Source organism: Perca flavescens, chromosome 16, assembly GCF_004354835.1.
Source record: "Perca flavescens isolate YP-PL-M2 chromosome 16, PFLA_1.0, whole genome shotgun sequence".
Classification (NCBI taxonomy): Eukaryota; Metazoa; Chordata; class Actinopteri; order Perciformes; family Percidae; genus Perca; species Perca flavescens.
This window is the reverse complement of record NC_041346.1, coordinates 15562363-15589371: the sequence shown is the minus strand read 5'-3', so window position 1 is coordinate 15589371 and position 27009 is coordinate 15562363. Positions and strand designations below refer to the sequence as shown.

The 27009-nt window shown below is 39.7% G+C and overlaps 3 protein-coding genes across 3 annotated transcripts; all 3 read left to right on the top strand.

Moving 5' to 3' along the window:
* Nucleotides 1-25: 25 nt before the first annotated feature.
* slc27a4 (solute carrier family 27 member 4) lies at nt 26-19317 on the top strand. The gene is made up of 14 exons (XM_028601851.1): nt 26-419; nt 1774-1935; nt 5205-5415; nt 5676-5859; nt 7986-8144; nt 9755-9824; nt 9992-10083; nt 10385-10494; nt 10756-10965; nt 11355-11481; nt 12093-12230; nt 12831-12995; nt 13769-13915; nt 14616-19317. Exons 2-14 carry the CDS (start codon nt 1775-1777, stop codon nt 14771-14773), a joined length of 1932 nt encoding a protein of 643 aa, XP_028457652.1. The 5' UTR covers nt 26-419; nt 1774; the 3' UTR covers nt 14774-19317.
* Nucleotides 19318-21845: 2528 nt separating this feature from the next.
* ptgdsa (prostaglandin D2 synthase a) lies at nt 21846-24316 on the top strand. Its single transcript, XM_028602478.1, has 7 exons — nt 21846-21999; nt 22128-22267; nt 22434-22510; nt 23573-23683; nt 23773-23874; nt 24013-24041; nt 24214-24316. The coding sequence occupies exons 1-6, from the start codon at nt 21904-21906 to the stop codon at nt 24039-24041; spliced, it is 555 nt and encodes a 184-aa protein (XP_028458279.1). The 5' UTR covers nt 21846-21903; the 3' UTR covers nt 24214-24316.
* Nucleotides 24317-24965: 649 nt separating this feature from the next.
* LOC114571326 (protein AMBP) lies at nt 24966-26394 on the top strand. The gene is made up of 7 exons (XM_028602227.1): nt 24966-25079; nt 25223-25368; nt 25462-25538; nt 25669-25788; nt 25904-26005; nt 26152-26204; nt 26314-26394. The coding sequence occupies exons 1-7, from the start codon at nt 24966-24968 to the stop codon at nt 26392-26394; spliced, it is 693 nt and encodes a 230-aa protein (XP_028458028.1).
* The last annotated feature ends 615 nt before the right edge of the window (nt 26395-27009 follow it).

The following is a 27009-nucleotide window of genomic DNA, read 5'->3' as shown; positions in this document are numbered from 1 at the left end:
CTGATACACTGATGGGACGCTGACGGCGGTGGGCGGGCGCAGCTAAGAAAATTATAAGGTCATTTGAATTACGCCTGCTAGCGAGCTTATCGGCTACAATGAACCCATAAATGATATCAATGATTGTGACAATGAACGGATGATGATCACGGGGTCAACGTCGACGCGCACAGTCAGGCGAATTTGACTCCATCAGAGGAGAAGCAGCAGCTCTTTGTGGCGTTACAACAAGAGGGGATCCCGGTGCGTGTGTCTGTGTCTCTGTGTGCGTTTCTGTGAGCCTCTGTCAAGCCAAGCGAGCGGCGGAGAGGGCGACCAGGCTAGCCTGTAAGCCGATCAGAGCGGAATCGCACACAACGAGTTTCACTTCTGGGATTTCTGCGCACCTACATGCTGTGACGGTGTGAACGAGGTGCAAGGTATGTACGCAAAAAAAACTGATCACCCCGACACAGCCCTATCTTACTGTGCGCCCCCGCGGTGTTCAACTTCACGGATGGCTCTGGTTATTATTTGCTAGGAGAAAGGGAATGATTTTGGCTATCACTCTATTGTCCTCTGTCAACCTTGTATGCGAGCGACCCGCTGACGGGACTCGAGAGGTGTCTCTCGACACTTTAATTACAGGCAGCTCTCGGTCCATGAAAGGTAATTTATGTGAACGTGGACTACATATTCAGCATGCCTCTTCTTCATAAAAGAGGCTGCTTTCACACTGTCCATCCGCTTCCTTGCTAAGCCGATGCGCGCAATACGCTGCGCATCCTGCATCCTAGGCGCGCTTGTTACCATGATAACCTACATCATGTTAGTCCGATCACATATACAGATACAATAATTGTCCAACCGGGTAACGATTGAAGGCCCTGGCTTAAAGCGCACATGGCATGATTAGCGAGGCGTAGTCTAACCAACGGTGGGTTGAGCCTCGCAATCATTTCCCCATCCACTACCGCAATATGATGCTACGCGCTATTTAGATTTCCGGGTGCAGCGGATGATGACGCTTTTTTTCTTAATGTGAAGTGGCGGTCTATGTTTTAACAACAGTTAAAACATAGACAGTTTTAGTAACCGCAGACTTATTGGATTGCTATAGCCATCATCATTGTTACAGCCATATGCAGGGAGAGAAAGCAATACATATCCAGTCAGCATCTTGGCTCCTGAAAAAGCTATACTGCCATCCTGCAGTGTTTTTCTACATAGGTTAATGAATAGATAATAAGCAGTCATGTAAACCTATCGTTTACTGCTTTAGGATCATCTTCCAAACTATCAGGTGGCACTGAACATCAATGTCAACACATGCTGTCCTCTGCTGCTCTCAGCTGTCACTATAGACAATTTGCTTTGCATTAGGATTTCCCTTTCTGACTTAAGGTCTCTGTAGCCTTGAGTTTTATTGAACTGTAAGAGAAAAGAAAACTCAAGGATTTTCTCGGTTTTATTCTGCTGTCCATGTGAGACAATATAGTGCACTATAAATGTATATGTATTTCTGTTTACATGTTTATGACCACGTACAAATTTCATACAAGGTGAAAACATAGATTTCTGGTTACGTATAGCATCCTCTTCCTCATTTATTGTAAGTGTACCACAGTTGATTAAAATGGGCACAGGATGTTTAAAGAAAATCATTCTAGATTACATTCTAAAGTGGTTGGCTTGAATACCGTCATGAAGTGTGTGTGTGTGTGTGTGTGTGTGTGTGTGTGTGTGTGTGTGTGTGTGTGTGTGTGTGTGTGTGTGTGTGTGTGTGTCTTTTAGGATGATGCGTCTAGGGTGTTCCACAGCCCTGCTGTTTGTGTTGAGGCTGCTAGTGGGCTTACCTTGGTTCCAGGTTCTCCCAGCCATCCTGATCTTCTACCTGGGAAGTGGAGGATGGAGCTTCCTGCAGATCTTTGCCAAAACAATTGGCAGAGACTTACAGTAAGCATGAGGATTTTGTTTATGTGTTGACTTGCTCACAGTGTTAATTAAACCTAAAAAAGTTATGGAATTTGCATGTTTTAATGCCTTTTCAAGCTTGGACAAATTGCTGTTGTTATTTTTCCCCATTTGCTATTTTTTTTTAACCAGATACTGTAGGTCTTTTCTTACTGTCTGACTGCTGTCAAAGGGAGCCACAACCCAAATATAATGTTCTCTGTAAGAATTTTGACAGTGACAAATTATCTGTTGTTTTGGTTCTACACTCCAGAACATTGGACCTGAAGTGAAACAATGACTATGAGGGCAAAGTTATGACCTTCAGCTTCAATTTGAGCATGTTAACCAGACTGGGTAAACAGTGTTAGAACTGAAGCCCTATCATTGTATCATTGCACTGTTAAAAAAGAATTGGGGAAATCATAGCTCTTTTTATATATACAATTGGTTATTATTCCTACAGTGTTCATTCAATATGGATGGGAGAGCAGCTAAAAGCCCCACTATCAAGTTTAATGCACTAGATACACAGCTAAATCAATAGTAAATGTGTCACCATCCTAACATTTGCAGGCATCCCAACAATTAAAGTTCCTGAAGAGAATTAGTAAGCCAAACATTACTTTGCACATACACTAATACAACTGTACCATACGCTGCTTAAGATTCACACAGACTGCAATACAAATAAATAAACTTAAACATTTGAGTACCATTTTGCTTTAGAAGGACATCATGCAGTTTATTGCAGTAATGCATCAGTTTGATTATTGGACATATGATTTTGCTTCTTACTGTGATATGTTGTTTTTTTCATAGGAGAAACATTTGCAAGTATTGTTCTCACATCTTTAGCTTTGCAAAACAATGTAGCTGAAATCTTTGAAAGCAGCTTTGAAAAACTCATGAGGCTCTTCCTCCGCAGGCCTGGTTTTACAGCGAGTGTTAGCAACACGTTCCTGTTATTCATGTTTCAAAACTTGACAGGGCAGGTAGCCTGAAATATTTTCGACAAAGCACAATAGAGAGGATCAGGGAGTAGCAGATCTTTTAACTGTCTCTTGCCTAAAGCCAATATTTGCAGTTAGAGTTACCATGGTAATTGGTTTGTGATTAACTTCCTTCTTTTCCCTTAATAGCTCCAGTAATAGTAAAACAGGAAATTGTAAAAGCTTTTATGACCTCTCCATGACATATTAAGCCAATGTAACCAAACCAGTAGTAATGAGCGCTTTTCTGTGACCCAACAAAACGATCTCTACTCTCTTATTGGTTAGAGATGGAAATAACAGTTCACAAGTCTATATTTTAAAGACATTTTGCTGAAACCAATTTTTCTTCTTTAAACCTGATATTACCTCAGCTACAGAGTTGTGTGAACCTGCTCACATGCAAATACCCCATACTATAAATGCAGTTCAGATAACGTTGTAGTTATATGCTGATAATGTCTTAAGCCCCAAGGTTAAAAATGCACTATATCTGACCCTGTCAAAGCATGCCCTCTCACAGTGACTCAGAAATGTCTGTATTGTAATGTACTGTGACAAGGCTTAGGTAATTACACTTAACATTACATCAACTGTAACACCTGAACACTTATGTTGCAGTTATGTAAGAGTATATAATGGAAACTAGTTAGCAAGCGAGCACAGAAGTTGCAACTGGTTGCTAAAAGTAATAAATAAATGGTAGAAATATATAGCTAAAAGTAATGACTAATTATTCAAATGATTAACTAAGGGCGTTTTCACACCTACCTCATTTGGTCCGGACTTTCGGACTTTTCAGTTTGATCCGAACCAAAATTACAGGTGTGAAAACTCCCCCGGACAAATTTTGGTCCGATAAAAAGAGGTGGTCTCGGTCCGGACCAAACATGGTCCGCTTTGTTTATAGTGTGAAAGCTCTCCTTGTGTTACAAGACCGGGGAAGCTCCTTTTAAGGAATAGCTTGGTGCTTAGTGTGTACCAAAACTTGCCGGATCAAATGTATACAATGTAAGGAAAACATGAACCTTGGTCCGTCCCTTGGTTCGGACTTTCAGGTGTGAAAACGCCCTAAAAGTAATGGATGATGGGTTGAAACATTCAGCTTCACTCCGACTAGTAGTTTCACTATCCAATATCCATACTCGGACCAAACCGGTTGGGAACCACTGTTGTAGTGTTCATGCAGCTCCTCTGTTGCAACAGAATGAGCTTCAAACTGCTTTTTTGCAGCCAAGTGTAGTAATGAAATAACTAAAACAACAGTGCAACAATAGATTAGATTAGTTATCTGGACCATCATGAAGCCAATATCCAGTGTAATGATAAAAATTAGCACCACCACCACAATGTAGTTGTGAAGTAATTTGGCACAGTCTATTTTTATGATGTTTCCGTAGTTATACAGTGCGCACTATCTGTACCTTTGCACCATGAATATAAGGTATTGAGTGATGTCCTTTCACGTAGGCAGACTTTGCCCCAGGGACCCACCCAGCCATCTCTGTCATAATGTATGCACAGTATACAACTATAAATGTAGATGAGCTTCAAACTATTAGGCGATAAATATCAATGTACTATGAAATTAATAAATATCTAATTACTACGGGGCAACCTCTAGCTCACCCAGTAGAGTGTGTGCCCCATGTAGGCTGAGGCCTTGGCAGTGTCCCGGGTTCAAATCCGACCCGTGGCCCTTGGCTGCATGTCGTCCCTCCTCTTACTCCCCTTTTCTGTCTTCAAGCTATCCTGTCGATTAAAGGTCATTAAAAGCCCAAAAAATAATCTAAAAAAACAAACGAAACAAAAATCGAATTACTACTGCATAACAATACTAGTACTAATACTGCTTGAAGATCCTAAGTTTTCAGTTTGATTTCTCGCCATTCATGCATTCACTGTGCCCAGGAAGTGACTGTGCTGCAGTTATGACAATGACCATTTAGTTAGCTTTATATTTTTTGTAAAAGTCATGTTGTTCCATGTTAAACATTCGCAAATAGTCTGTTTTGAAAATGCTACCCAACAAAAACATTTAACTCAAAAACTAGGAAGTCAATCTAAAAATGTGTGTTCCTTGGAAAAAGGCTTGCAGTATTGAAGGTATATATGCAATTTGTAGTTAATGAGCCAAAACGTGCAAAACCAACGCATTTTTAGGTGAGCTGGATTGGCTTTTAAAGCAAAGGGCAAATTGCCTTTTGGAATTATACCAGAAAGTGTTCTTTTAACTGGCTGTTTTCTCTTTTTTAATAATTTTCTCTTTTGCTCCTTCAGTGCAGCAGGAGTGCTATTGCGGGTGAAGATGAATGTCAGACGCCACCTCAGAGAAAAGAACACCATTCCCAAGATCTTTGCTGAAACAGTGCACCGCCACGGGGACAAAACGGCACTTATCTTCGAGGGGACTGGGGAGAGGTGGACCTTCCATCAGTTGGATGAGTACTCCAACAGAGTGGCCAACATGCTGCTGGAACGGGGTTTTAAGGTAGGGCCTACAAAACAAAATATCCTAGAAAGAATTAGGAGAAAAAAGACGTCTGTGGCAAATTTTACACATCTTGGTCCACAAACCCTTTTGCTATACTGAGTTCTCTTAATTGTTAAAACTCTGTAAGATATTGTTTCTATACAGAAGGAGGCATGAACTCTTTATAGAAACTTACGTTAAATAAAAATAAACTTTAGTCAATCAGTTGATGACAGTCAGTTTGACAAAACCCCTACTTTTGTTGTTTTCCTCTTCAGGATGGTGACGTGGTGGCCCTTTTCATGGAGAACAGGTCCCAGTACGTGGGCCTCTGGCTGGGCATGGCCAAGATCGGAGTAGAGGCCGCTCTAATCAACTTCAATTTGAGACTAGAGGCCTTGGTCCACTGTGTCACCATCTCCAATGCCAAGGCTGTGATGTTTGGCTCGGAGCTGAATGATGGTAAGAGCAGAGAGGATGGAGGAGGTGGATGTGTAGCGTTAGCGATTAAAGAAGCATCTCAAGGATATGTGGGGGCAGATTTAGTGTGTTATAGTTGTCCCATTGTCAAGTTCATAGCCAAAGGAGGGCTGTACAATCTGCACAGCACTGCTTTCTGATGAGTGCTGCTGTTATGTTTCCGCTGTGATGAGAGAGATGAGTGGTGCGAGGAGAAAGCAACAGAGGTCATAAAAGATAGATGGCTTTCAGAGAAGGTGTCTCTTCAATATCAGTCAATGGAATGGCTTATGAACGGAAAGATGGGAAGAAGTAATGTAGAGGGAAGTGGAGAAATGTCTCCATCATCAATCTGCAGTGTTTAAGGACTGAGTTGGTCAGAGAGAACTGGTAAATGATAAACTAAAACAGATCTGAGGTGTATACGGGAAAAAACTGAAACAACAACATAGTTGATGTAAAAGGAGCCATGTTGAGTCACATAAATTAGGAATATTGTTAATTAAATCTCTTGTTTTAATGGATAATAATTACAGCATATAAATTAAATAAATATCTCTGTTTTCCTCCAACTTACTTCTGGTCTTGACCTTATATCTGTTAAACAAATTAGATTTAAATCAACTACTACTGAACTACTACACTATTTTTTTGAATGCCCAAACAGAACTTAATCCCTTGTCCTCCCGTTGTAATGTCTAATATACTAACCTGCAGTGTATTATTAAACATATATATATAATATAATTTTAATTAAAAAAAATGCATCGCATACGTGAGCTGCGTCTCCAGATACTTATAATTGATTGGTTTGTAGACGGGCTTCCTCGTCCTCTCGTATCCTCTCTCTGTGTCAGAGATTTTTCAACTGACTGCTGCTCTCCCCTACTGCCGCGCCTCTTTTTGTTTTTTTTGTGATGTATAGAAGCAAGACACGGGAACTTTCTTTCTGGAGCATTTATTCAGAGACAAACGAAACCTACACTGTACATTTACTAGCTACTCTGAGTGCATTCACCGTCACTCACTCTCTCACGTAGCCTACACACTAAGCACCAAGCTATTCCTTAAAGGAGCTTCCCCGGTCTTGTAATACAAGGAGAGCCTGCCAGAACTTCTTGTATTTGGTCCGAAAGTCCGAACCATCCAAAAAATTACAGCAGCTCAGTAAAATTGTTAAATTAGGGATCTATTTCAATCTCTTCATGACCCTCTTTTGGGTAGGATTGGGCATCGAGAACTGATTCCTACTTGGAATCGTTCCAAAAATTACGATTCCATCTTTCTTTATTGGAATCGTTTGAGGATTTGGATTCAAATCCGATCATCATCGGTTCCAAATTTAATTCGCGCAAGTTTTGGGTTTCCGTAGCAGCCAGGCGCTTGTTGTGTTTCAGTCATGGAGCACAGTATGCGGCACTCTAGTGTGGCTTTATTTTACGTTGAAAAAGCGGTTGGCAAACCAACATTGAATCAAAATAAATCTTTCCTCTTATTTGTGAAATGAGCATGTGACCCATTTCAACTCCACCCCTCAAAGAATCGGAATTGAGAATCAATAATCGGAATCAGAATTGGATTCAGAATTGTTAAAATCCAAACGATGCCCAACCGTACTTTTTGGGTCCCTGGCCAATCTGAAAAGGCCTGATCTCAACTGTTATAAAGGCTGAATGAGTTTTGAGCTGTTCATTCTTGGATTGAGCAGTGTTTGTGTTGGATCCTGGAGTTGTCAAGTGATATATGCATTTTTAAGTAATTGAAAAAGCAGCCTCTTCGCTACAGAGCAGGCCACTTTCACGCCAGTAGCATTAGTACTGAGCCAGCATGACATAAGGCTTTTACATTTTTTTCAGGGGAAAGTATCAGAGCTGTTTAAATGTGTTGTCTCCCTTCTTCTGTCGCTCACAGTGACATATTTATACTTTTTTGCCCTTTTGTCAAACTGCACCTTTTATGTCAAGGTATCCCCCACCTAAAACCAAGTTAACCTGTTCCCCTTCCCTTTTTTTTTTCCTTGTCTGCTATTATACCATCTTTCCTCTGTCTCTAATAATGCTGCCACATAAAGTCCACTTGTAATTTGGAATAGTGGATTGACATACTTTGTTTTTCTTACTCTTTTATAGCGGTGTCTGAGGTCCACAGTTTAATGGGAAAGGAGGTGCAGATGTTTTGCTCAGGAGACTGGGACCCCAAACGGGTTCCGCGGGGAACCGAAAGCCTAGAGCCCCTGCTGGATGCTGCCCCATCTCACCTGCCAAGCCGGCCGCAACGCTGCTTCACAGGTGAGAACACCGTGAACTGATCCGGATCAGAGTTTCCCAGCAATGTTGATAGATCCAAGAAGTCCATTTAACAAAAATAAATTTTACAGCTGCTTATTTTAAGTGATATTGTCAATGGTGTCATATTAATTCAGCAACCAACAACGGATGTCCTGGTCATCAGGAATAAAACATTACTGTCAAATTTTCAGCACTAATTCTAACCAAAGCAACACAGCAGTTTTAAAAAGTCATCTGTTTCCATTTTCTGATAGTATGACAGCACAAACAAGTTGACAAGTGATAAGTAATACTTTTGGTGCCAAGCAGTGACCAGCAGTCAAATAAATCACATAATTTGAAACTCCTACACTGAATGAAAATGTTAGGAAGTCGGTATATAAAAAAAGTGTCAGTGTTCATTATTTTAAATATTGTTTCAATGCTATTTAATATATTTATGACTGCAAATAAATACAGAGACTGCACAGAAACTGAATGCATCATATGATGCTGATTGTCCTAATGAGAGAAATGGTTATCAAACAAGAATCCTCCACTCTTTTTACTATTATTGTTAGTTGTTAGTTAGCTATTAGTTATTGGGATGATTCATCACCAGAGTTATATGGGTTACATGTTTCTAAGGCAACCTGAATGCAGTACATGGACTAAAGGGAGAACAAATTGAATCCACAATATTAATAATCAAGTCATGTCCATTTATTCATATAGCCCAACATCACATATTTGCATCTCAGGACTTTCCAATCTGCACAGCATACTTTGTATTATTATTTTTCTTTTAATTAAATATTATTTAGCATTTCAAACTTTTCATACTATTACAGAGCTAATAAGTGAGCTCTTATTCAATGAGTCGAGTCCCACCTGCTCACTCACCTTTGCTCTTGAACACTATATATAATACCTGACAGCCACACAGTCTGTTGCAGCAATAAAACCTGTGACCTTTGTCACAGGTTCTCCCTAAACCTGGCGCCCACACAGCTGATTTGCTTATGCCAAACAACTCTGTTAAAGGGTTTGAAGTTTGTACGTGAATTGAGGTAGCATATAGCCACCATAATCCAGTTCTTTAGCTGTTAATCCAAGCTCCAAAGTGTATATCGTCTGTTGAGCAGTGGTTGGAGTTCATTACAGATACAATCAGTTGTGAGCAGGAAAGCGAAATCCAAACACAAGTGGTTAATTGTGATGCCAGAGACCACTCAACTGGATCTAGAGCCAATTTGTATATGTACATCTGAATGCAGGACTTTTGGTCTGAACGGGATTTCTCTGCGTAACCACTAGACCACTTTGCTTACACACTGCACTGTATCCCCTGAGAAAAAGGGACATAATGGTCTAATTTTTTAACACTCCTTCAGTGCTGGAACATAGTCAAAATGAGCTGAATTGGCCTGTAATTAAGGTTCATCAAAGCCCAGCATTTATACTCCTGCGCTGCTAATCAGAAGTGAGCATTCAGCGAAATGTTTATTTCAAAATGAGTAACATATCTAAACATGACAGAGCATTAATGTTTACGCTCTAAAGCGCATGCCAGAACCAGTCATAATGCATTTAAGTTGTTGACATCACTCTCACCCTGCTGTCTGTTTCAGATCGCCTGTTTTACATCTACACGTCAGGAACCACTGGGATGCCTAAAGCTGCTATTGTTGTGCACAGCAGGTAGGAAGGAGCCGTGCAGCTAACTAACAGACACACAGGGACTGCAGCTGCTCTGACCCATGCTTTCATGTGTAGTATAAATACTGTTCTAAGAGATATGGAGGAGAAATACTTCAAACTTGTTGCGACTTTGTTTTACTTTCTTCTCTTGCCATTCTGCTTTTCAGGTACTACCGCATGGCAGCCTTGGTATATTATGGCTTTAGGATGACTTCAGATGATGTGTTGTATGATTGCCTTCCACTCTACCACTCTGCAGGTAAAATCAAAACTTGATTTGTGTGTGATTTAAAGTTGATATTTAAAGCTAAAACCTTTTTTTAGTCAGCTATTTTTTTTATTATTTTTTTTATAACATTCATCTTGGTGAACTTACCTTAAAACAGCATCCGGCCTTAGATAGTGGACAACGCCAATTGGCAACAAAGAGTGTTTGCTTATGTTTACTCTCAGTGTTTTTGACTTGTGCCTATAGAAAAATAGCGTACAAATTGTTGCTTTGAATTCTATGTCCTTATATGTTCCCGTGTTGAGGACAACTCCTATTTCTTTGTCTACAGGTAACATTGTGGGAGTGGGCCAGTGTATAATACATGGAATGACTGTAGTCATCAGAAAGAAGTTCTCTGCGTCACGTTTCTGGGACGACTGTGCCAAATACAACTGCACTGTAAGCATAATAAAGATTACAAGTCAATGCCACAGATTTGGTGGGCTGAGTAGCACACCACAATCTCAATCACTTGTCTTTCCTGTCACTTTCTTTAAAAATAATCTCAAGATTTAATGTTATTCCCCAGTTAATCTCTTTGAATCCCTTTTTGGTTATTATAAGCTTGGTATTAAATCAGTAATTAGTCTGTTCTTATGTCTGTTCCTTCTCATCACTGAACTATTTTTCTCACTACCGTCCTGCTCCACTCTCCTCCAGATTGTGCAGTACATTGGTGAGATCTGCCGATACCTGCTGAACCAGCCGGTTCGGGACATGGAGAAACAACATCGGGTGCGCATGGCAATGGGCAATGGCCTACGCCAGTCTATATGGGAGGAGTTCATGAAGCGCTTCAATATCCCACAGATTGCAGAGTTCTACGGAGCAACAGAGTGCAACTGCAGCCTCGGCAACTTTGATAACAAGGTGGGAATGTGCAACGAAGTGGTGATGATGCTCTGACCAAACAGGCTTTCAAGTTGTTTTTCTGCCTAGATGTTCTTTTGTCAGCCCAAGTGTTTTAACTGGCATCTCTGTAGTGAAATACTCTTTAGAAATCCTAGACTACCACCACCCACTCAAGTTCTTTCACCTGAGAGTTTTACATTATGTTCAGTGGCTTTTCTTTTCTGCACTGCTCTAAAATCCTCTTCATGTTAAGCACTCTGTTATTCTAAAAATGTTTTCTCAGTTTTGATGGCTTCTTATCAACACAAAACAACACAACACAGTGCTGCAGCTTTTTGGCTGTTTAGAACTGGTCAGCCTTGTTGATTTTTTTGTTTTTTTTGTTGTTGCTTTCTTCTATGCTCTAGATTGGAGCGTGTGGCTTCAACAGTCGGATTCTACCCTTCATCTACCCCATCAGACTAGTGAGGGTGGATGAGGAGACCATGGAGCTCATGAGGGGACCTGATGGTGTCTGTATTCCCTGTAAACCTGGTAGGTTTACTCTGTACACATATTAAACATCAACTTTACACTTGGTAAGCTTAAATGTACATAGAGCTGGGCAAGTAGTCTGTACTTTTGGCAGAAGGGATTATTGTACACATTTTTCTTTCAACTCACTGGCAATAATAAAATTAGCCGGCTAGCTAAGAGCTGTACAGAGATGTTGATTAATGTGCTTGTCTTTTTTAATAAAAAGCACTACTCTAGGCATACTGCAGTTGTTTTTTTAGAAATTCTAACATCAAAAGTTATTGGCTGAGCAAATGAAAACTCAGCTCATAGGTTAATTGGCTCACAACGAGGCTTCAACAAACTCCCTCAAAATGATTGCGTAGCATTGTTTTTATAATGTAAGTGTTGTAGACATACAGTCATGCACTGACAGGCGTAGTCCTTTCTGTAACCCCTGATGGAACTTAAACTATCCACTTTGTGTGTGAAAATGGAAAATGGTTTGATTTGCCATAATTGCCAGTTATACATCAATTCTCTCTCTCTCTCTCTCTCTCTCTCTCTCTCTCTCTCTCTCTCTCTCTCTCTCTCTCTCTCTCTCTCTGTGTCTCTTCTCTTCTCTTCTCTTCTCTTCTCTCTCTCTCTAGGTGAGCCTGGGCAGCTAGTCGGCAGGATCATTCAGAATGACCCTCTTCGGAGGTTTGATGGTTATGTCAACCAATCCGCAACCAGCAAGAAGATTGCTCATAGTGTCTTCAAGAAGGGAGACACTGCCTATCTCTCTGGTTAGACACACACACACACACACACACACACACACACACACACACACACACACACACACACACACATATTGAGTTATTCACTGTTTTACATGCTGACTGACTAAGGTTACTTTCACACCTATAGCTTTGGAGACTAGGTGCAATTCAGGGGTGAAGTTGCAACATTGTTGCATTTTTCATTTGGTTTTCGGTTAGCGTTCACACTGCACAATTGTCAAGTGCTCCAAACATCGTAAACAAATCTCATGTGATGGAAACGGTCAAGTAAAACTTTTGGATTTAAAAGTTATCCTCTGTTAAATCATATATACGTCCGTCAATTGTGTACAGGGTTGAATTCATTTAAATTGCAGGCTATTAAATGCATTGTTTTTCGGTTCACTTCCTATGTTTGGGTCGGATTGCGTTCTCATTTAAAGTGAACCGAACTCTAGTGCACTTGAAAGCGAACCATGACCCCTGAGTCTGGTTTTTGGGTCCTCACCAGAGTTCCCAGCACCCCAAACTAACCGGACTGTCCAGGGTTCGGTTAAAACAGCTCGGGTGTGAAAGTACTTTTAATTATATGATTTTTTTGCCCCCTCCCCTTCCTTTCACCAGGTGATGTGTTGATCATGGATGATTGCGGCCACATGTTCTTCAAGGACCGCACAGGAGACACTTTCCGCTGGAAAGGAGAGAACGTCTCAACGACCGAGGTGGAGGGAACTCTCAGCAGGCTGCTAGACATGAAAGATGTAGTTGTCTATGGAGTGGAAGTACCAGGTAAAATCTGTCAATGTACAGGCTTGATTATTTGTTCTTATTTGGGGTTTTCCTCAATATGTGTCCAAAGAAGGTTTTGGTTTAGAGCTGTGCAAGAGTGGGCACAAACAGCATGTCTGCTCTCTGTGCATGTCTTCTTTAAAATAGGTTACTGCAGTGTGTATCGAGAGATGAATACTGAACAGATATTTAACAAGAATCATACTGTGTTAAATACTATAGTTATCACAGCTGCAGTATCTTGGCTTACTCTTGACTACATTATGAAATGAATTATACCATTTTGAAATGTCATTACATATTAAGCTGAGCTGTAGTTGAGACTCTGCAGAGGCAAATCACAGATGCCATTTACCAGTCACTGTGATTAGATTAGTTAACTTTATTAATCTGCAAAACTAGTTTGGCATGCACAGTGATGAATAACAAAAGATACACAAGCAGACAACATTTGAAAGACATACTGTCACAACAGTAATAGCAGTAACACACAAACTAACAGAAGAAAGCATTAGTGTTGCTCAGGAGACCGCCTAGACACTAAATAAAAAAACTATACTAATACAATCAATGATGTACTGAGGCCTCCAGAAGGGTCTCTTTCAGTACCACCAGTATTTAAGGGGGAGTGTACAAGTGAGATACTGTGTAAAGTCACAAGGTGGGTTCTTCACAGCATTCATGGCCTCGATGCACAAACACAAGCATTTGTTTGACTTTAAACCCCAAATGGTGGAATGAATCCTCTGACATGCCCCTTTCTGCGTGTACAGGAGCAGAGGGAAAAGCTGGAATGGCAGCCATCGCTGATCCGTCTCACTCCACTGACCTGGAGAAGCTTGTGAAAGACATGGAGAAAGCTCTCCCGCCGTACGCCAGGCCTGTATTCCTCCGCTTCCTTCTGGAGGTCAACAAGACAGGTAAAATGCTCTTTTCGCTGCCATTTGTGTTTAAAAAAAAAAAAAAAAAAATCAATCAGAAATGAGATTTTCAGAAGCTTTTATTTCTGTGCAATTTGAAAAAAAATTACATTTGGTTTAAAAGGGTTTCTGAATTAGACCTCAAACCTTCATAGCTGACGTCTGAAGTGCCCTCGTTTTATTTATTTTTCTAATAATACTGTATATGAGACAATGATCTCGACCACTATTTGGGACTCTTAATCAAATTATTTAGAAATTTTCCAATGAGTACAATGTCCATCCATCCATCCATTTTCTGCCGCTTAGCTGGGACTAAGCAAGGTAGTCCAGATGTCTTTCTCCCCAGCAACGTTTCTGGAGGCATTCCCCAAGCCAGATGAGATGTATAATCTCAGTGGCGTGTTTTGGGTCTATCCTGTGGTCTTCTACCAGCCAGAAAACCTCCCAAGGAAGGCGCCCAGGAGGCATCCGGATCAGTATTATCAGGCCATTAGTCCAAAAGAAAATAAAAAATATTTGTTTTACGATCATATAATAATATAAATGATGAAGATTTTTTTTTTTTTTGAGAAAAGCAGCAAGTCCTCACAATTAAGAAGCTGAAACCAGGAAATTGACTTTTCTTTACTTAGAAAATGATTTAAATGATTACTAGATTATCTACATAATACCTACATAATCTCTGTCTCTTTCTCAGGAACATTTAAGTTTCAGAAGACGGACTTGCGTCGGGACAGCTTTGACCCCAGCGCGGTGTCAGACAGACTGTACTTCATGGATTCCAGAAGAGGGTGTTATGTGCAGCTGGACGAGGACCTTTACCGTTCCATACTGTCTGGGAAACACAAATTGTGATTAGCAGGCTGACCACTACATCTACACATGTACACATAAATACACACATACAGATACAGAAAAGAAGACATTATTATGTGACCAGAATGCAGGGCCTTGTCTCCATATACAAAAATACATATAAAAGTGATAGCCATACACACTCCTTATACCCACACTCAAACGGCAACATATATTTACACACACACACACACACACACACACACACACACACACACACACACACACACACACACATTGTATTCTCAAAACCACTTTGCTCTTTAAAATCCCTAAAAGCAGACTTATGCACGCCACACACACACACACACACACACACACAGCACCACTCCATCCATCCTTCACCGGCAACTCCTCTTGCTACCTCAGCAAACGCAGAGAGAGGCACAAAACTAGTAACCAGGTCTATTTGGTAACCTGAAACCACCCTTCATAGCCACAGTATCCCTGCCCACACAGGCCTCAAATAGCCACGCCTGTCCATCCTGGTCCATCAAACCACATGTTGCTGGGGAACACAACTGGAAGGGATGTGGAGTACAGGCGGCCTGGCATCCAGAATGCAAAAACTTAAAACTACAGATATCCACAGACTTTAAGGATGCTGAGAAGGAACATGGATTATTTAGTACAAAAAGTGTGTGAGGGACCTATGAGGACATAAACTGTCTCTCGGTTTGTTGTTTCGTCAGCGAGATTGTTTTGTAAAAGACTGGAGGCTCTACCGTCGACTTCACCTGCACAATTAGCCAGCAGTGACAAACCTGTGTGACAACTACAGCTTTTCTTCTATCTGAGGTTAACTTTCTGTCACCTCTCTGGTCTCCTTGTCTTCATTTCCACCCTCACTCTACAGAGCTTGAGATGAAAATGAGGAAATGACAAAAGTTTTTTTTTTTTTTTTTAAAGGGAAAAAAATAAGGATCTTATGGATTTTGAGAGTTACAGAAGTTAAATTGGACCAGTGGTTGAAGCTGAAAGATCTACTAAAGTGCTAAGGCCAGTATTTGCAGTGAAATAATCCGCCTCACCACATGAGAGCTGATATAAAACAAAGCTTTTTATTTAAATATGTCTGCATCACACCAAATATATTTAAGTTGTAGTCTTTGTTTACATATTTAAATGATATATATTTAAATGATATATATATATATATAAGTTTTAGTAATTTAAGTTGTAAAAGAATTCTCTTTTGTCATAGTGCAAATGTATCAGGTTGTTTTTGCTTTATCGAAATCTGTGCTTCATAAACTCTTGGAGTCCTCAAAAAGGAAGTTGCAGTATGCATTTTATATCCGCAGCTGGAACACAAAGTCAAGTGATCTGACTGATTCAACCCTGGGCTAAATACATGGGGCTATTTCCATAAACAGGACTTGTTCACATACTGAGCTGACTGAGCTGGGTATGTTTGTGTGGCCGTATTGTGCAGGTTTTGTCGTAAAAGGTAAACTATCGTATGGTGTGTGTGTGTATGTGTGTGTATTCTTCTAAAACACATGAAGAGGACTTGACTTAAGATACCGAAGCACCAAATCGCCTGATCAGCGAGGACTTGTATTTTCATCAACATGCTGGTGCTAAAGATGGATGTCCTGTCAAGTTCGAGAGAGCCGAAAGATCCAAAGATTCAAAAAGGGGTGGATAGGGTGAATCGAAATGCAAAGATAGAAGAAGAGAAAATGTGCTTTGTCATCGAGGTTTTTCTGTTGTTTCTATTAGCTGTCATCGGAGCTTGTAGTAGCATGAATGAGCATCATCAACCACACAAGCAGAGCACTGTGCCTTACTGTGAGTTCCCCTCCCAGATTTACAGGCCCTGACCCACACATCGTATCTCATATGCTTCCCTATTTCGGACCTGTTCCATTTAGCTTATCTACCATAATCTTATTTGTCGGTCTTCAAATTCCCTGTCATAGTAGCCTCGCATAGCTGGCTTAAATCATGCCAGCTCTTTTTATTCTGAAAATGATCTGCTAAGAATCCATGGCATTCCAGAGACTGGCACCTTCATCCTTCCAGGTGCTGGAAGAGGTTTTGTTGATGTCTCGATGGACAAGAGTCATAGCATTTTGTCTTGAACTCTATCCTCCTTACTTCCTTTTCTTTTGAGTCTCTTCCGGTCTTTACTTAGTCTTCTAGATTTCCTATCTATTATTTGTTTGTTTCTTGGTTTACCTTTATAGATATTGTTTGCCCAAGTTTCCATTTGCTCAGCACCTTTACTTTACGCCTTTATCATCTGTCTGCCAACCACTGCAATCCTTTCCATTCATCCATCTCTTAACCTCTCTCTGCCTTCTTCTTTGTGGCGTTTCATCCTTTCGGGCTGGCACCTTTGTTTAATCCTTGCTGTCTTTGTCAGGTCTCTGTTCTCCACTATGTGTGCTCATGTTCAGTCAGTGGTATAAACAGCAGTTGAATACATTTCCGATATTTCCTAATAAGAATTTTAGTGTTTGATGGAGGGATTTTTTTTAGATTCTTTAAGAGGTCTGTTGACATAAAGCTCAAACTACACACTCAAAACTGTTCTCAAATATCTTTTGCCGATGTTTGTGCGTAGTCTGCCATTACCCTGTGACATTTTGTCTTGCTTTTGCAACTAACCGCATCCCATATCATCTACAGTACAGCCAGGCTTGCCATTGCCAACAGTGTGTGTAACTTGCTGCAGTGTAGAGGACTTACTAGTCTTCATGAGTTTTATGGCAGCAATGCTCGGGCTACTTTGTTCTCTGCAGACTGGTTCTTGATATGTTTAAACGGCTTTTCTTAGTTCGTACTTTGCACTGACTGACAAAGTTCACCTTGACGGCTGCAGTCTGCTGACAGTGATCGTCAACGTCGCTCTCACCTATCATTTCCCTGTTTGAGGGAATGTATTTATTCTTTAATGATGAGTGTGAAATGTTCTGAATGTCTAAAAAAGCAAACGAGTGACCGATGATGATGATGATGATGATGATGAGGGTATTATAAAGTAAAGTGTGATTAACGTATCTACAGGAACACAATTTGGCTGTTATGATGCTTGTGGCTGAGGGTGGCCAACCCTGACCAAACAGTCCCACAGCAGAGCAATCTGAATAAGGTGTTTCCATTTTACACTTTTTTTTTTTTTTATGACTTTAAATTATTATTTTTTTGAAGGAATTTAATCACGTTAATTATAATTTGATTGTTTCACTGCTTTATGTGTTTGCTTTTGTTTTCTTTGCATGAAACCATAGCTTTGTGATTTTGGTATGAAAAAAAACGGGATTCATGCATGAGTGTAAGACAATCGAATGGCAGTTATTTTTTTTTTTCTCTACCTTCTTGTAAAAGGCACTAGGAACCAGCCGGGGAGAAACCTTTTCTGGATTCAGTTGGTGTAGTAATTTATGTTGACCAGAAGCCAATTTGCTATTTCGCAGCTAATAAATACTGTGTTGAAAAGTAGATGGCAAACCAGACAAGTCAGCTGAAGGCCTGCAGGGAGTGACACGTCTGTACAGGGCGTATTCAGGTTTTGAGACACCTGTTTGACCAGAAGGGGGCGCTCTGTCCTTTCTCAGAAAAGAGCGGGTGAAAGAGACATGTTTCCATGCCATCATTTTATCAAGCAGGAAAGGACCTAATGACTGCAACTTAAATTACTGTATATAGTAATGTATTGGGGGGAACTGAAAACCGTACATGATATATTTGTAAACCAAATTTAAAACCGATTTAAATGTGGATATTATTATCAGTTAAAATCCTTTGACCCTGTTTCTTTCACATTTTTTCATCTAAAGACAAATAATCATTTTCCAGGTCCTCTTATGTGACCGATAAAAAAACTATTTAATGCCAGCCCCCTAATACGTTTGGACCAAACATTTAGTCTCTGTTGATTGATGTAACTATAAGTTTCTTCCTGTAACTCCAAAGTGAGCAATCTTGTGAGAAAGCAACCCCGGCTTTGAACTGTCACCAGTCTTCCCGGCTTACGCTGAGATCAGTCAACGTAATCCAAGTCTCTGATTGTGTAAAGCACTGTACCAAATGACTGGTGATCTAAGGTCACCATTATGTGGCGATCATTACACACCAGACGGTCCTTTCTGTGATCCAGAAACCCTGGCTGAAGAATTGTGTTTTTAACATTTGTGTCTCTGGTCTTGCTGTCCCTCATACCTCTGATCAACATTTTTTTTTTCTCACACTGCTTTTTGCACTTTTTGTTTGTCTGCTTTCCCCTGTCTTGGTCCTCAGGAACATCAAATGTTGCTCGAGAAGGAAACAAGTTTGGACACGTCTGCCTATGTCTTGGTTCGTTTTTTAAATTATTTTATGTTGTTATCTCATGGCACACGCAGCAGCTCTCAGCTTGTGCAGTGTGTGTAGGGGAGGTCTGTGAGGTGTGCTGTGTGTGTGTGTGAGACACACACACATACTGATGTCCTCTTGTCCACTGAAGGCTTTCTGTATACATGCATTTCAAGAAAATAAGACAAAAGCAGTCCTGCAAATGGAAAATCATTAATAAAAAAAAAAATATTTAAATTGTTCACTTGGGCTCTGATTGTTGTAGTACTTTCTATGGAGCAGATTTCATAGTTTTAATGCCTGACTGCTGCGTTTTGCTAATCTATACAGATTTTGACTAAAAAAATCTAAAACATGTTGGCAATATCCCAACAGTTTCAACACAAACAGCACAGCCTTTTACCCTAAAAACGCTGTGATCAATGTCCCAAACATTGGGTTAAGCAGTTGACTTTGGGTCACGCTCAGATGGTTTCCTGTAAAATTATTTCCAGGTAAAATTTACGCCATTTATGCATTTGTGTTTTTTAAGTAAATGATGGACTCCCAACTATCTAATTAGACTAAACTAAATGTTCCCTTTTAAGCAGTCTAACAACCAAACTATTCCTTCAAATTTACATAGTACTATACTATTTTTCATATACATTTAAATTAATGAATCAAATCATACTTTACAAGATCATTTGGTAATGCTTTACTTGAAGGTATCTACATAAGAGTGACATGACACTGTCATGAACACATGACACAGTCATGACACACAAACCCTAACCATAACCATAACCATAACTTGTGACAAAAACCAAGTGACACTTATTATTAAAAGAAGCGTTATGTCATAAACGTTTATGACTTGTTTATAATGTTTATGACACATTCATGGAGAATTCATACATTCTTATGTAGATACCTTCAACTTTGAAGGCTTCAAGTAAAGTGTAACCGATCATTTACTACCCTATCTGAAAAACTTTCCTCTAGAGCACGTGTCAAACTCAAGGCCCGCGGACCAAATCCGGCCCGCATATCAATTTAGGGTCACAATAAATTTTGGCCCACCTAGTTTTTGTCACTTTTGCCGATGCTTTTGGCGCTTTTTTCCCTACGTTTTTTTAAGTTGTTTTTTGTTGCTTTTTTCAGCCTTTTTTTCTATGATGGCTAAGGAACTTTTTTGCTGAATTTTTTTAGGGCTTTATGTCAACCAAACTGTAAGGGAGAAGACTTTATAAGACATGCAATAATACAGTCAAAGATATTTGAATTTTTCAAAATGAAAACATGTCAATAAACTCTAAATGTCTGGCCATTGATGTGATTCTTATTTTCCAACGTGGCCCTTAGTGAAACTGAGTTTGACACTACTGCTCTAGAGGAAACAGAAATTGCATTAGACCCAAGACACCGCTAAAGGACTCAACAGTAAGCTCTTGTGTCCCACAAACGCACCTCCCTCCAAACCCACTTTCAACATTGTATGTTCAATCTGTACATTCATTTACTCACCCACAACATCCATCACAGTCCTAATTTTAGCTACGTCAAACTACTCAAGCTGACCTCGGAAAAACAAATAAGGTCTTAGAGCTTCTACGTTACTTACATTTTATAATTTTCCTTGGACTGTGAACTTGTTAGTACATGCCATTTTGAGTCATTTATCTTTACTCATACTTTGTACGTTTTGGGAACCTGTCGAGACAAAAACATTGAAATGAAGGAAAGTAAAACTGAAGCTTGAAAATAAGTTTCAAAATGAACCCGTGAACCTCTTCTACGGAAAGGTATGATTAGTTTCTCTTGTTGTGACAATATTTCATATTGTAGTTGTGTAAAATTATATACCTGTTATATCCTGTTCTATATGCAAATCTCTTCAACCTTGACTTCAATTCAAGCGAAGACTTAAGACTGTGGCAGTGGTGGAAAAGTACCACACTTAAGTACAAAAGTATTTCTATTTTCTGCCACTTTGTACCACTGGAAACATTGGCCGTTTTACTCCACCACATTGGCTATAGTTAAAGATTTTACATAGAATACATTATCAACTTTTAAAATATGATTTATTGATATAGATTTAACTACCCAGAGGCATATACAATAGTTCCACTTTGACACTGGAACATTAAAGTACCACTTGCATATTAATGCATTAATTATAATAATGATCCAATAATGTAAAAATAGGCTATAACACTGACAGAAACCTTTTGCATAATGAATATTTTTACGTTTAATACTCAAAGTTCCTTTTAGTTGTTAATGCATCTGCACTTTTACTATAAATAAACTACTGAATGTAGAACGTTTACTTGTAATTGAGTATATTAATGGTGTGGTTTTGCTATTTTAACTTAAGTGAATGATTTAAAGACATCTTTCTTATCTGTTAGTCTCTTTACAAAATTAACACCAGTTAGGGCTTAGATGCAGAACTTGCTGATACCTGTAAGTTTCTTCTTTCTTCTGTCAATGTGGGTTAAAGTCTCATGAACCTAATGTGTCTGCTTGTGAGTGCAGCACATGAGCTTCAGCTGATATAGAGACCACAAGCATGGTACATTGCTGTGCATATGGGAAGTGAATTCTAACTCGAGGTTGTTTTGGAACCACACATCCTCAACATTTGGCCACTGTTCCCTGATCCCCAGCGATGATTGGCTGACAACCAGGTGGGTGGTTCAGGAGAAAAACAAATATTGCCACAGGCTTTGCCACTCTATACCTGCCTGTCGACTGCCTACAGTTCACTTTCGGCTCGGATCAGATACCCTCTTTCAACCTTTCAGCCCATCCACCTCGCCGCTTCCTTTCTCCGCGCAGCCATGAGGACCACTGTGGTCGCCGTTGTCATGGTGATCTTCTGTGTGATGATGGCGGATGCAGACCTGAAGCCTCAGAGGGATTTCAACCTACAGAGGGTAAGATAGACGGACACACACATCCAGCTTTTTATGTTTGTTTTAAGGATTAATGTGTTTAAATCAGTTTAATTTGTAATATGTGTATGTGTGTGTGTGTGTGTGTGTGTGTGTGTGTGTGTGTTTAGTTTGCAGGGAAATGGTACCGGGTGGGCCTGGCCTATGACTCTGCATCGTTTGTCCCCTTCAGAGACAAACTGAAGGCCTCCATGGGCGTTGTTACAGCACTGCCAAACGGCGACGTTAACCTCACAATGTGGGACGCCACGTGAGTCTGTGTGCACGGGGCATATACAACACAGTAGGCCTACATGTCTGTGTAAAAGGGTGTCCACAAAAGTGTATGTGCTAGTCATAAAAGAGATGAAACGGAGAAACGTATGGATTGAAGTTTGAAAAAGATAAAGACAATGTGTTTCCTCTGTGTGATTCAGACCTTTAGGTTGTCAGGTTATGGTGTACAACTATGAGAAGACCAACGTACCTGGACAGTTCACCTACTTCAGCACACGTAAGTCTCCGCTTACTTCTTATCTCACTCATCGCCTTCCTAAGAAAGAAAAGAAAGGATGCTAAGTAAGCTCTGTGACTTTACTTTACTCTATTAGGCTACAATGTAAATATTTGGCTGGCACTCCCAAAGCAGTAGAACGAATCTGCAACCGTAGGAGCAAACAAGCACAACGAGCACACAGATAAAAGCCAAAGTGCCCATGTGTGTTTCAATCGATGTGCATTAAAATGTGGCTGTGTCTCTGCTCCTGTGATGCTCTGTAACAAATCTGAGCAAACATTCCACAGACTGTCCCTGAGCTTATAAATCATACATTTAGCAGCGAGGATGCAGAGCTCAGGGTGGTTGTATGCAGACTGAATAAGCGTGAGGCTCCATTCCTGAGTGCCCTAAAAAATAATACATTTATATAATATAGAGTGCATTAACAGAAACAAAAGTAAAGCAGAAATGTAACATTTTTGGCTTGTCCCAAGTATGTTTTTAGAGTGTTGTTTTTGTTTTTGTGATGCGCTGTATACATTTTAATGTTTTTTTCTACCTTTTAAAAATACAAATCTGGTGCACTTTGAGATTTTCCTTGTTAAAAAGATTTTGTTACAAATAACATTTATTAAAATTGTTGAATATTTGTATTCATTATTTGTGTTGTATCCAGCATTGTAGAGAGCTATTGACGTCATTGTAAGTCCTGTATTGTTCTGTAAATGTGTAATCTACTTAAAATATTGATATATTTCCACACTACATGCGTTCTTATTTGTTTTATTCCTTATTTTCTTACTGTGTTCATTCTGCATTTGTTTTAGATATTTTTATTCATTGGGTGCCTTTATCCAGTTGTATGTATATATATATACCTTCGTTGTTTGAAATCTCTTTTAATGTATGCCTGACAATTTCATCCTAAATAACAAAAATCAAGTCATCCAAATTCTACAGAGTAGATTACAATGTCACTCACACAGATTTCCATTCATCCTCATATTTCTCTGGTTAAGTTAATATATAATACTAATTAACAGGAAACTTTTGTCCTTCACTTCTGTTTTCTGTCAGGCCATAACATGGTGAAGGACATCACAGTGATGGACACAAACTACACTGACTACGCTGTGGTTCTCAAACACAAGGTTTTCAACAGAGATTACACACAGGTGGCTCTTTATGGTGAGACACACACACACACACATTTTTACATGACATGTAAACATGTGAGCTGCAGAGTCAACACTGTCTTATTTGTCTCTTGTTTGCAGGTCGCACTCAAACGGTCAGAATTGATGCTATTAACAAGTTTAAAGCCTTTGCCTTGTCCCTGGGTTTCTCCAGAGGTTCTATTCTGAGTCCACCTCCAGCAGGTAAAGTAGGGGGAACACGCACATATCTACACATACAATATTACACATGTACACGCACACACACACACACACACACACAGATAGTCTAATGGGGAGTTAATTGACACTGAAGTTTCCTATATGTTTTCTGGCCAACAGAAAATTGCCCACCATCAAGATCTGGTTAGGTGAGTCTTTTTTTCTTTCTTTTTAAAAAAAACAACAGGAGAGTGTTGTACATTCAGGTGTGTGTGTGTGTGTGTGTGTGTGTGTGTGTGTGTGTGTGTGTGTGTGTGTGTGTGTGTGTGTCTTCTGTGCAACAAATCTTCAGTGTAAATTAATTTATGTTTCTCTTTATAGGTTCCCTGATGTGCCTGAGATGTTTATTTTAGAAGTTTGAATAGAAGATTATTTTCGTAGCTCTGCTGTGCTGACATAGTTAAATAAACAATATTAACCTCCAGCTATATTTGAATCATTTCTTTTTTCCCTTATGACCAAATGTTGTTTTTACTGTGATCAGGCAGTTTAATTGAATTATATTCTGAGATTTTATTGTTAACCAATGAATATAATCATTTGTGCAATTTCGAAGTGCTGACCCCGTTAAATATACAATATTAAGGCTGAGCGCAGGTACATGTATGAATGTTTCAGTATAGTGTAGTTCATATATAAACACCAGGGGGCAGAGACTGCAAATCACTGCACAACCACATGTTTCTGCTTTGAACCAGACCTCATAGCCCAAAATTAAGTTCAAGCCTCTATGTGTAGAATCCAGAAAATATTGACTTTAGTGCTCCCTGTGGTAGTTTGAAAGAAAACACTGTGGCAGACTATCCAGCCTTTCCCTAGTAATTATCAGCTGTTTAATTGTGACATGTATTGATTGGTTGTTTGTTTTAGCTTCAAATTCTGAAGTCCAATGATTAAACTGATGATATAGATTGAATACACTTACACAAAGACACACAAAGACACCCAAAGACAAGATAAAGAGACAATCAGGACTTTGCTCTTTTAGTTTTGTGGGGGTTTTGTAGTGTTGTGGGAGGGAATTTACAAAATCCAAACCAAGTAAATCAGTTGGACCCAGAGGGCCTGAGAGGATGAAGAGAGCGGTGAGTCTGGTGTCTCTGCTGGTGCTGAGTTCGGTCTGGATCCTGCAAGCGGTCCCCGTGCTGTCAGAACCTCTCCCACAGGAGAACTTTGATCTTTGCCGGGTGAGCATAGGCTGAAATACAGATTTTATTATTTAATTTATAGATGACTAAAAGATCTGTTGTTATAATTTTCCCCTTCCCCTGTATATTTATGTCATGTGCTATGCTTTGCTATACAATAAATATTTCTGTGTCCCGTGCAGTTCATGGGGAAGTGGTATGAGTTAGCAGTGGTTTCTACTTGTCCTCACTACATGCAGCGCAAGAGGGGAAACCCTGTCATTGTTGCATTGGAGCTGCAACATGTTGCCTCTGAGAGCAACTTCACAATGACAGCCACTATTTTCAGGTAAAGACTTATATGCATTCTAGTAGTTTAAAGTATGTCCCATTCAGAGTTTTACCTGTGCTGTGTTTGCATGTCTGTGTGCCCTGCATGTAGGAATAGCTCATGTAAGCAGACGTCCACAGACTATAGTTTGACCAAGACTCCAGGACGATTCTTCCACCATGTTGCAAGTATATTTATCCAGCTTTCCACTCCCCATCCTTTTTTTTATTATTATCTAATTGTATACATTGGCAAGGTTTTAGTCATGCTAAACTAACTCTGTCATGCAATTTATTGTGAACACTTTCCTGTCTGCAGGGTTTGGAGCAGACGTGGATTCCTTTGTGGTTCATTCCAATTATGATGAGTACGCAATGATGCTTCTGCTGAGCACAGAGAAACCCTCAGGGATTAAAACCACCACAGTCAAACTTTATAGTGGGTGACAATTGAATGTATCAATATGTTAATTTGTTGTACTTTTTGTATAAATGTGTTGTTTTTCATTCAATATATGAATCAGTCTGTGTAATATAATCTGTGTCCTCTTCAGGTCGAACTATGAGTGTGAGGACCGCTGTGCTGGATGAATTCAAAACGGTGGTCAGACAACATGGAGTGACTGATGATGCTATCGTCATAAATCAGAACAAAGGTGACACACACACACTTATGCTGATGATACCTGGTCCTCCCTAAAACCATCCCGTAAGTTTGAAACATGAATTTCATTTTCTATGGCTTTCATTGACACACAGGAACAGACCCCCCCCCCCCCTCTCCATCTTACTGTCTTCCCAGGTGAGTGTGTTCCTGGTGAGCAGATGACAACGCCCGTCACTACTGAGCCTCAGGTACGTGCTTCTCAGATGTGCTGAAATGACATTTGCAAACTGATATCACAAATCTGTATTTGTATAAATCAGTCACCGGTTGTGGTTACTTTGCATGTCTATCATTCAGGTTTTTGATCCCAAGAGGTGGGAAAAAAACACAGTGCCACCTGTGGTTCCTGCACAAGAGAAGTACCCTGGTAATGTTTAACCAGGTGAGAGGACAATTTTTAAAGATTACAGTAATTAGACACTAATCAATGTTTAATTACACTAATTATACACTCACTCAGGTTCCCACAGATCACATGGTAGCCCATGGAAACAGTGTAACTATCAAGGGTATTTTCACATATATTCAATGTCATTGCTATTTTATTTACTTTTTTTGCCTTTGGTAGACAGTGTACAATAGAGAGATGACAGGACATATTTATTTCCAAACTCAAGCCAATGCTATCCTTCCACGATATGGAAAAAAGTCATTCTTGCCTTCAGTACATCAAGATTGACAAGCTAATATTTTCTTTTCTGTTCAGCACAATGGTCAGCTGAAAGAAATAATTGTGCTCTAGAAATAAACTTGATTTGATTACTTACCTACTACAAATATTAAAATGTAAAAAACATATGACATTTTGTAAGTCTGTCCAACTTTGGCTTTGTTTGCTGTTACAGTTCATGTGGAATAACTGAAGAGGAGGATTATTACTCAAACCAGACTATCATGTTGTCACACTAATGCAGAGTGTAACAAACATTGTTCTCAATTGATTAAACCAGAGATCTTCAACGTCCAATGCCACCGCCAAATTATTGTTAATTT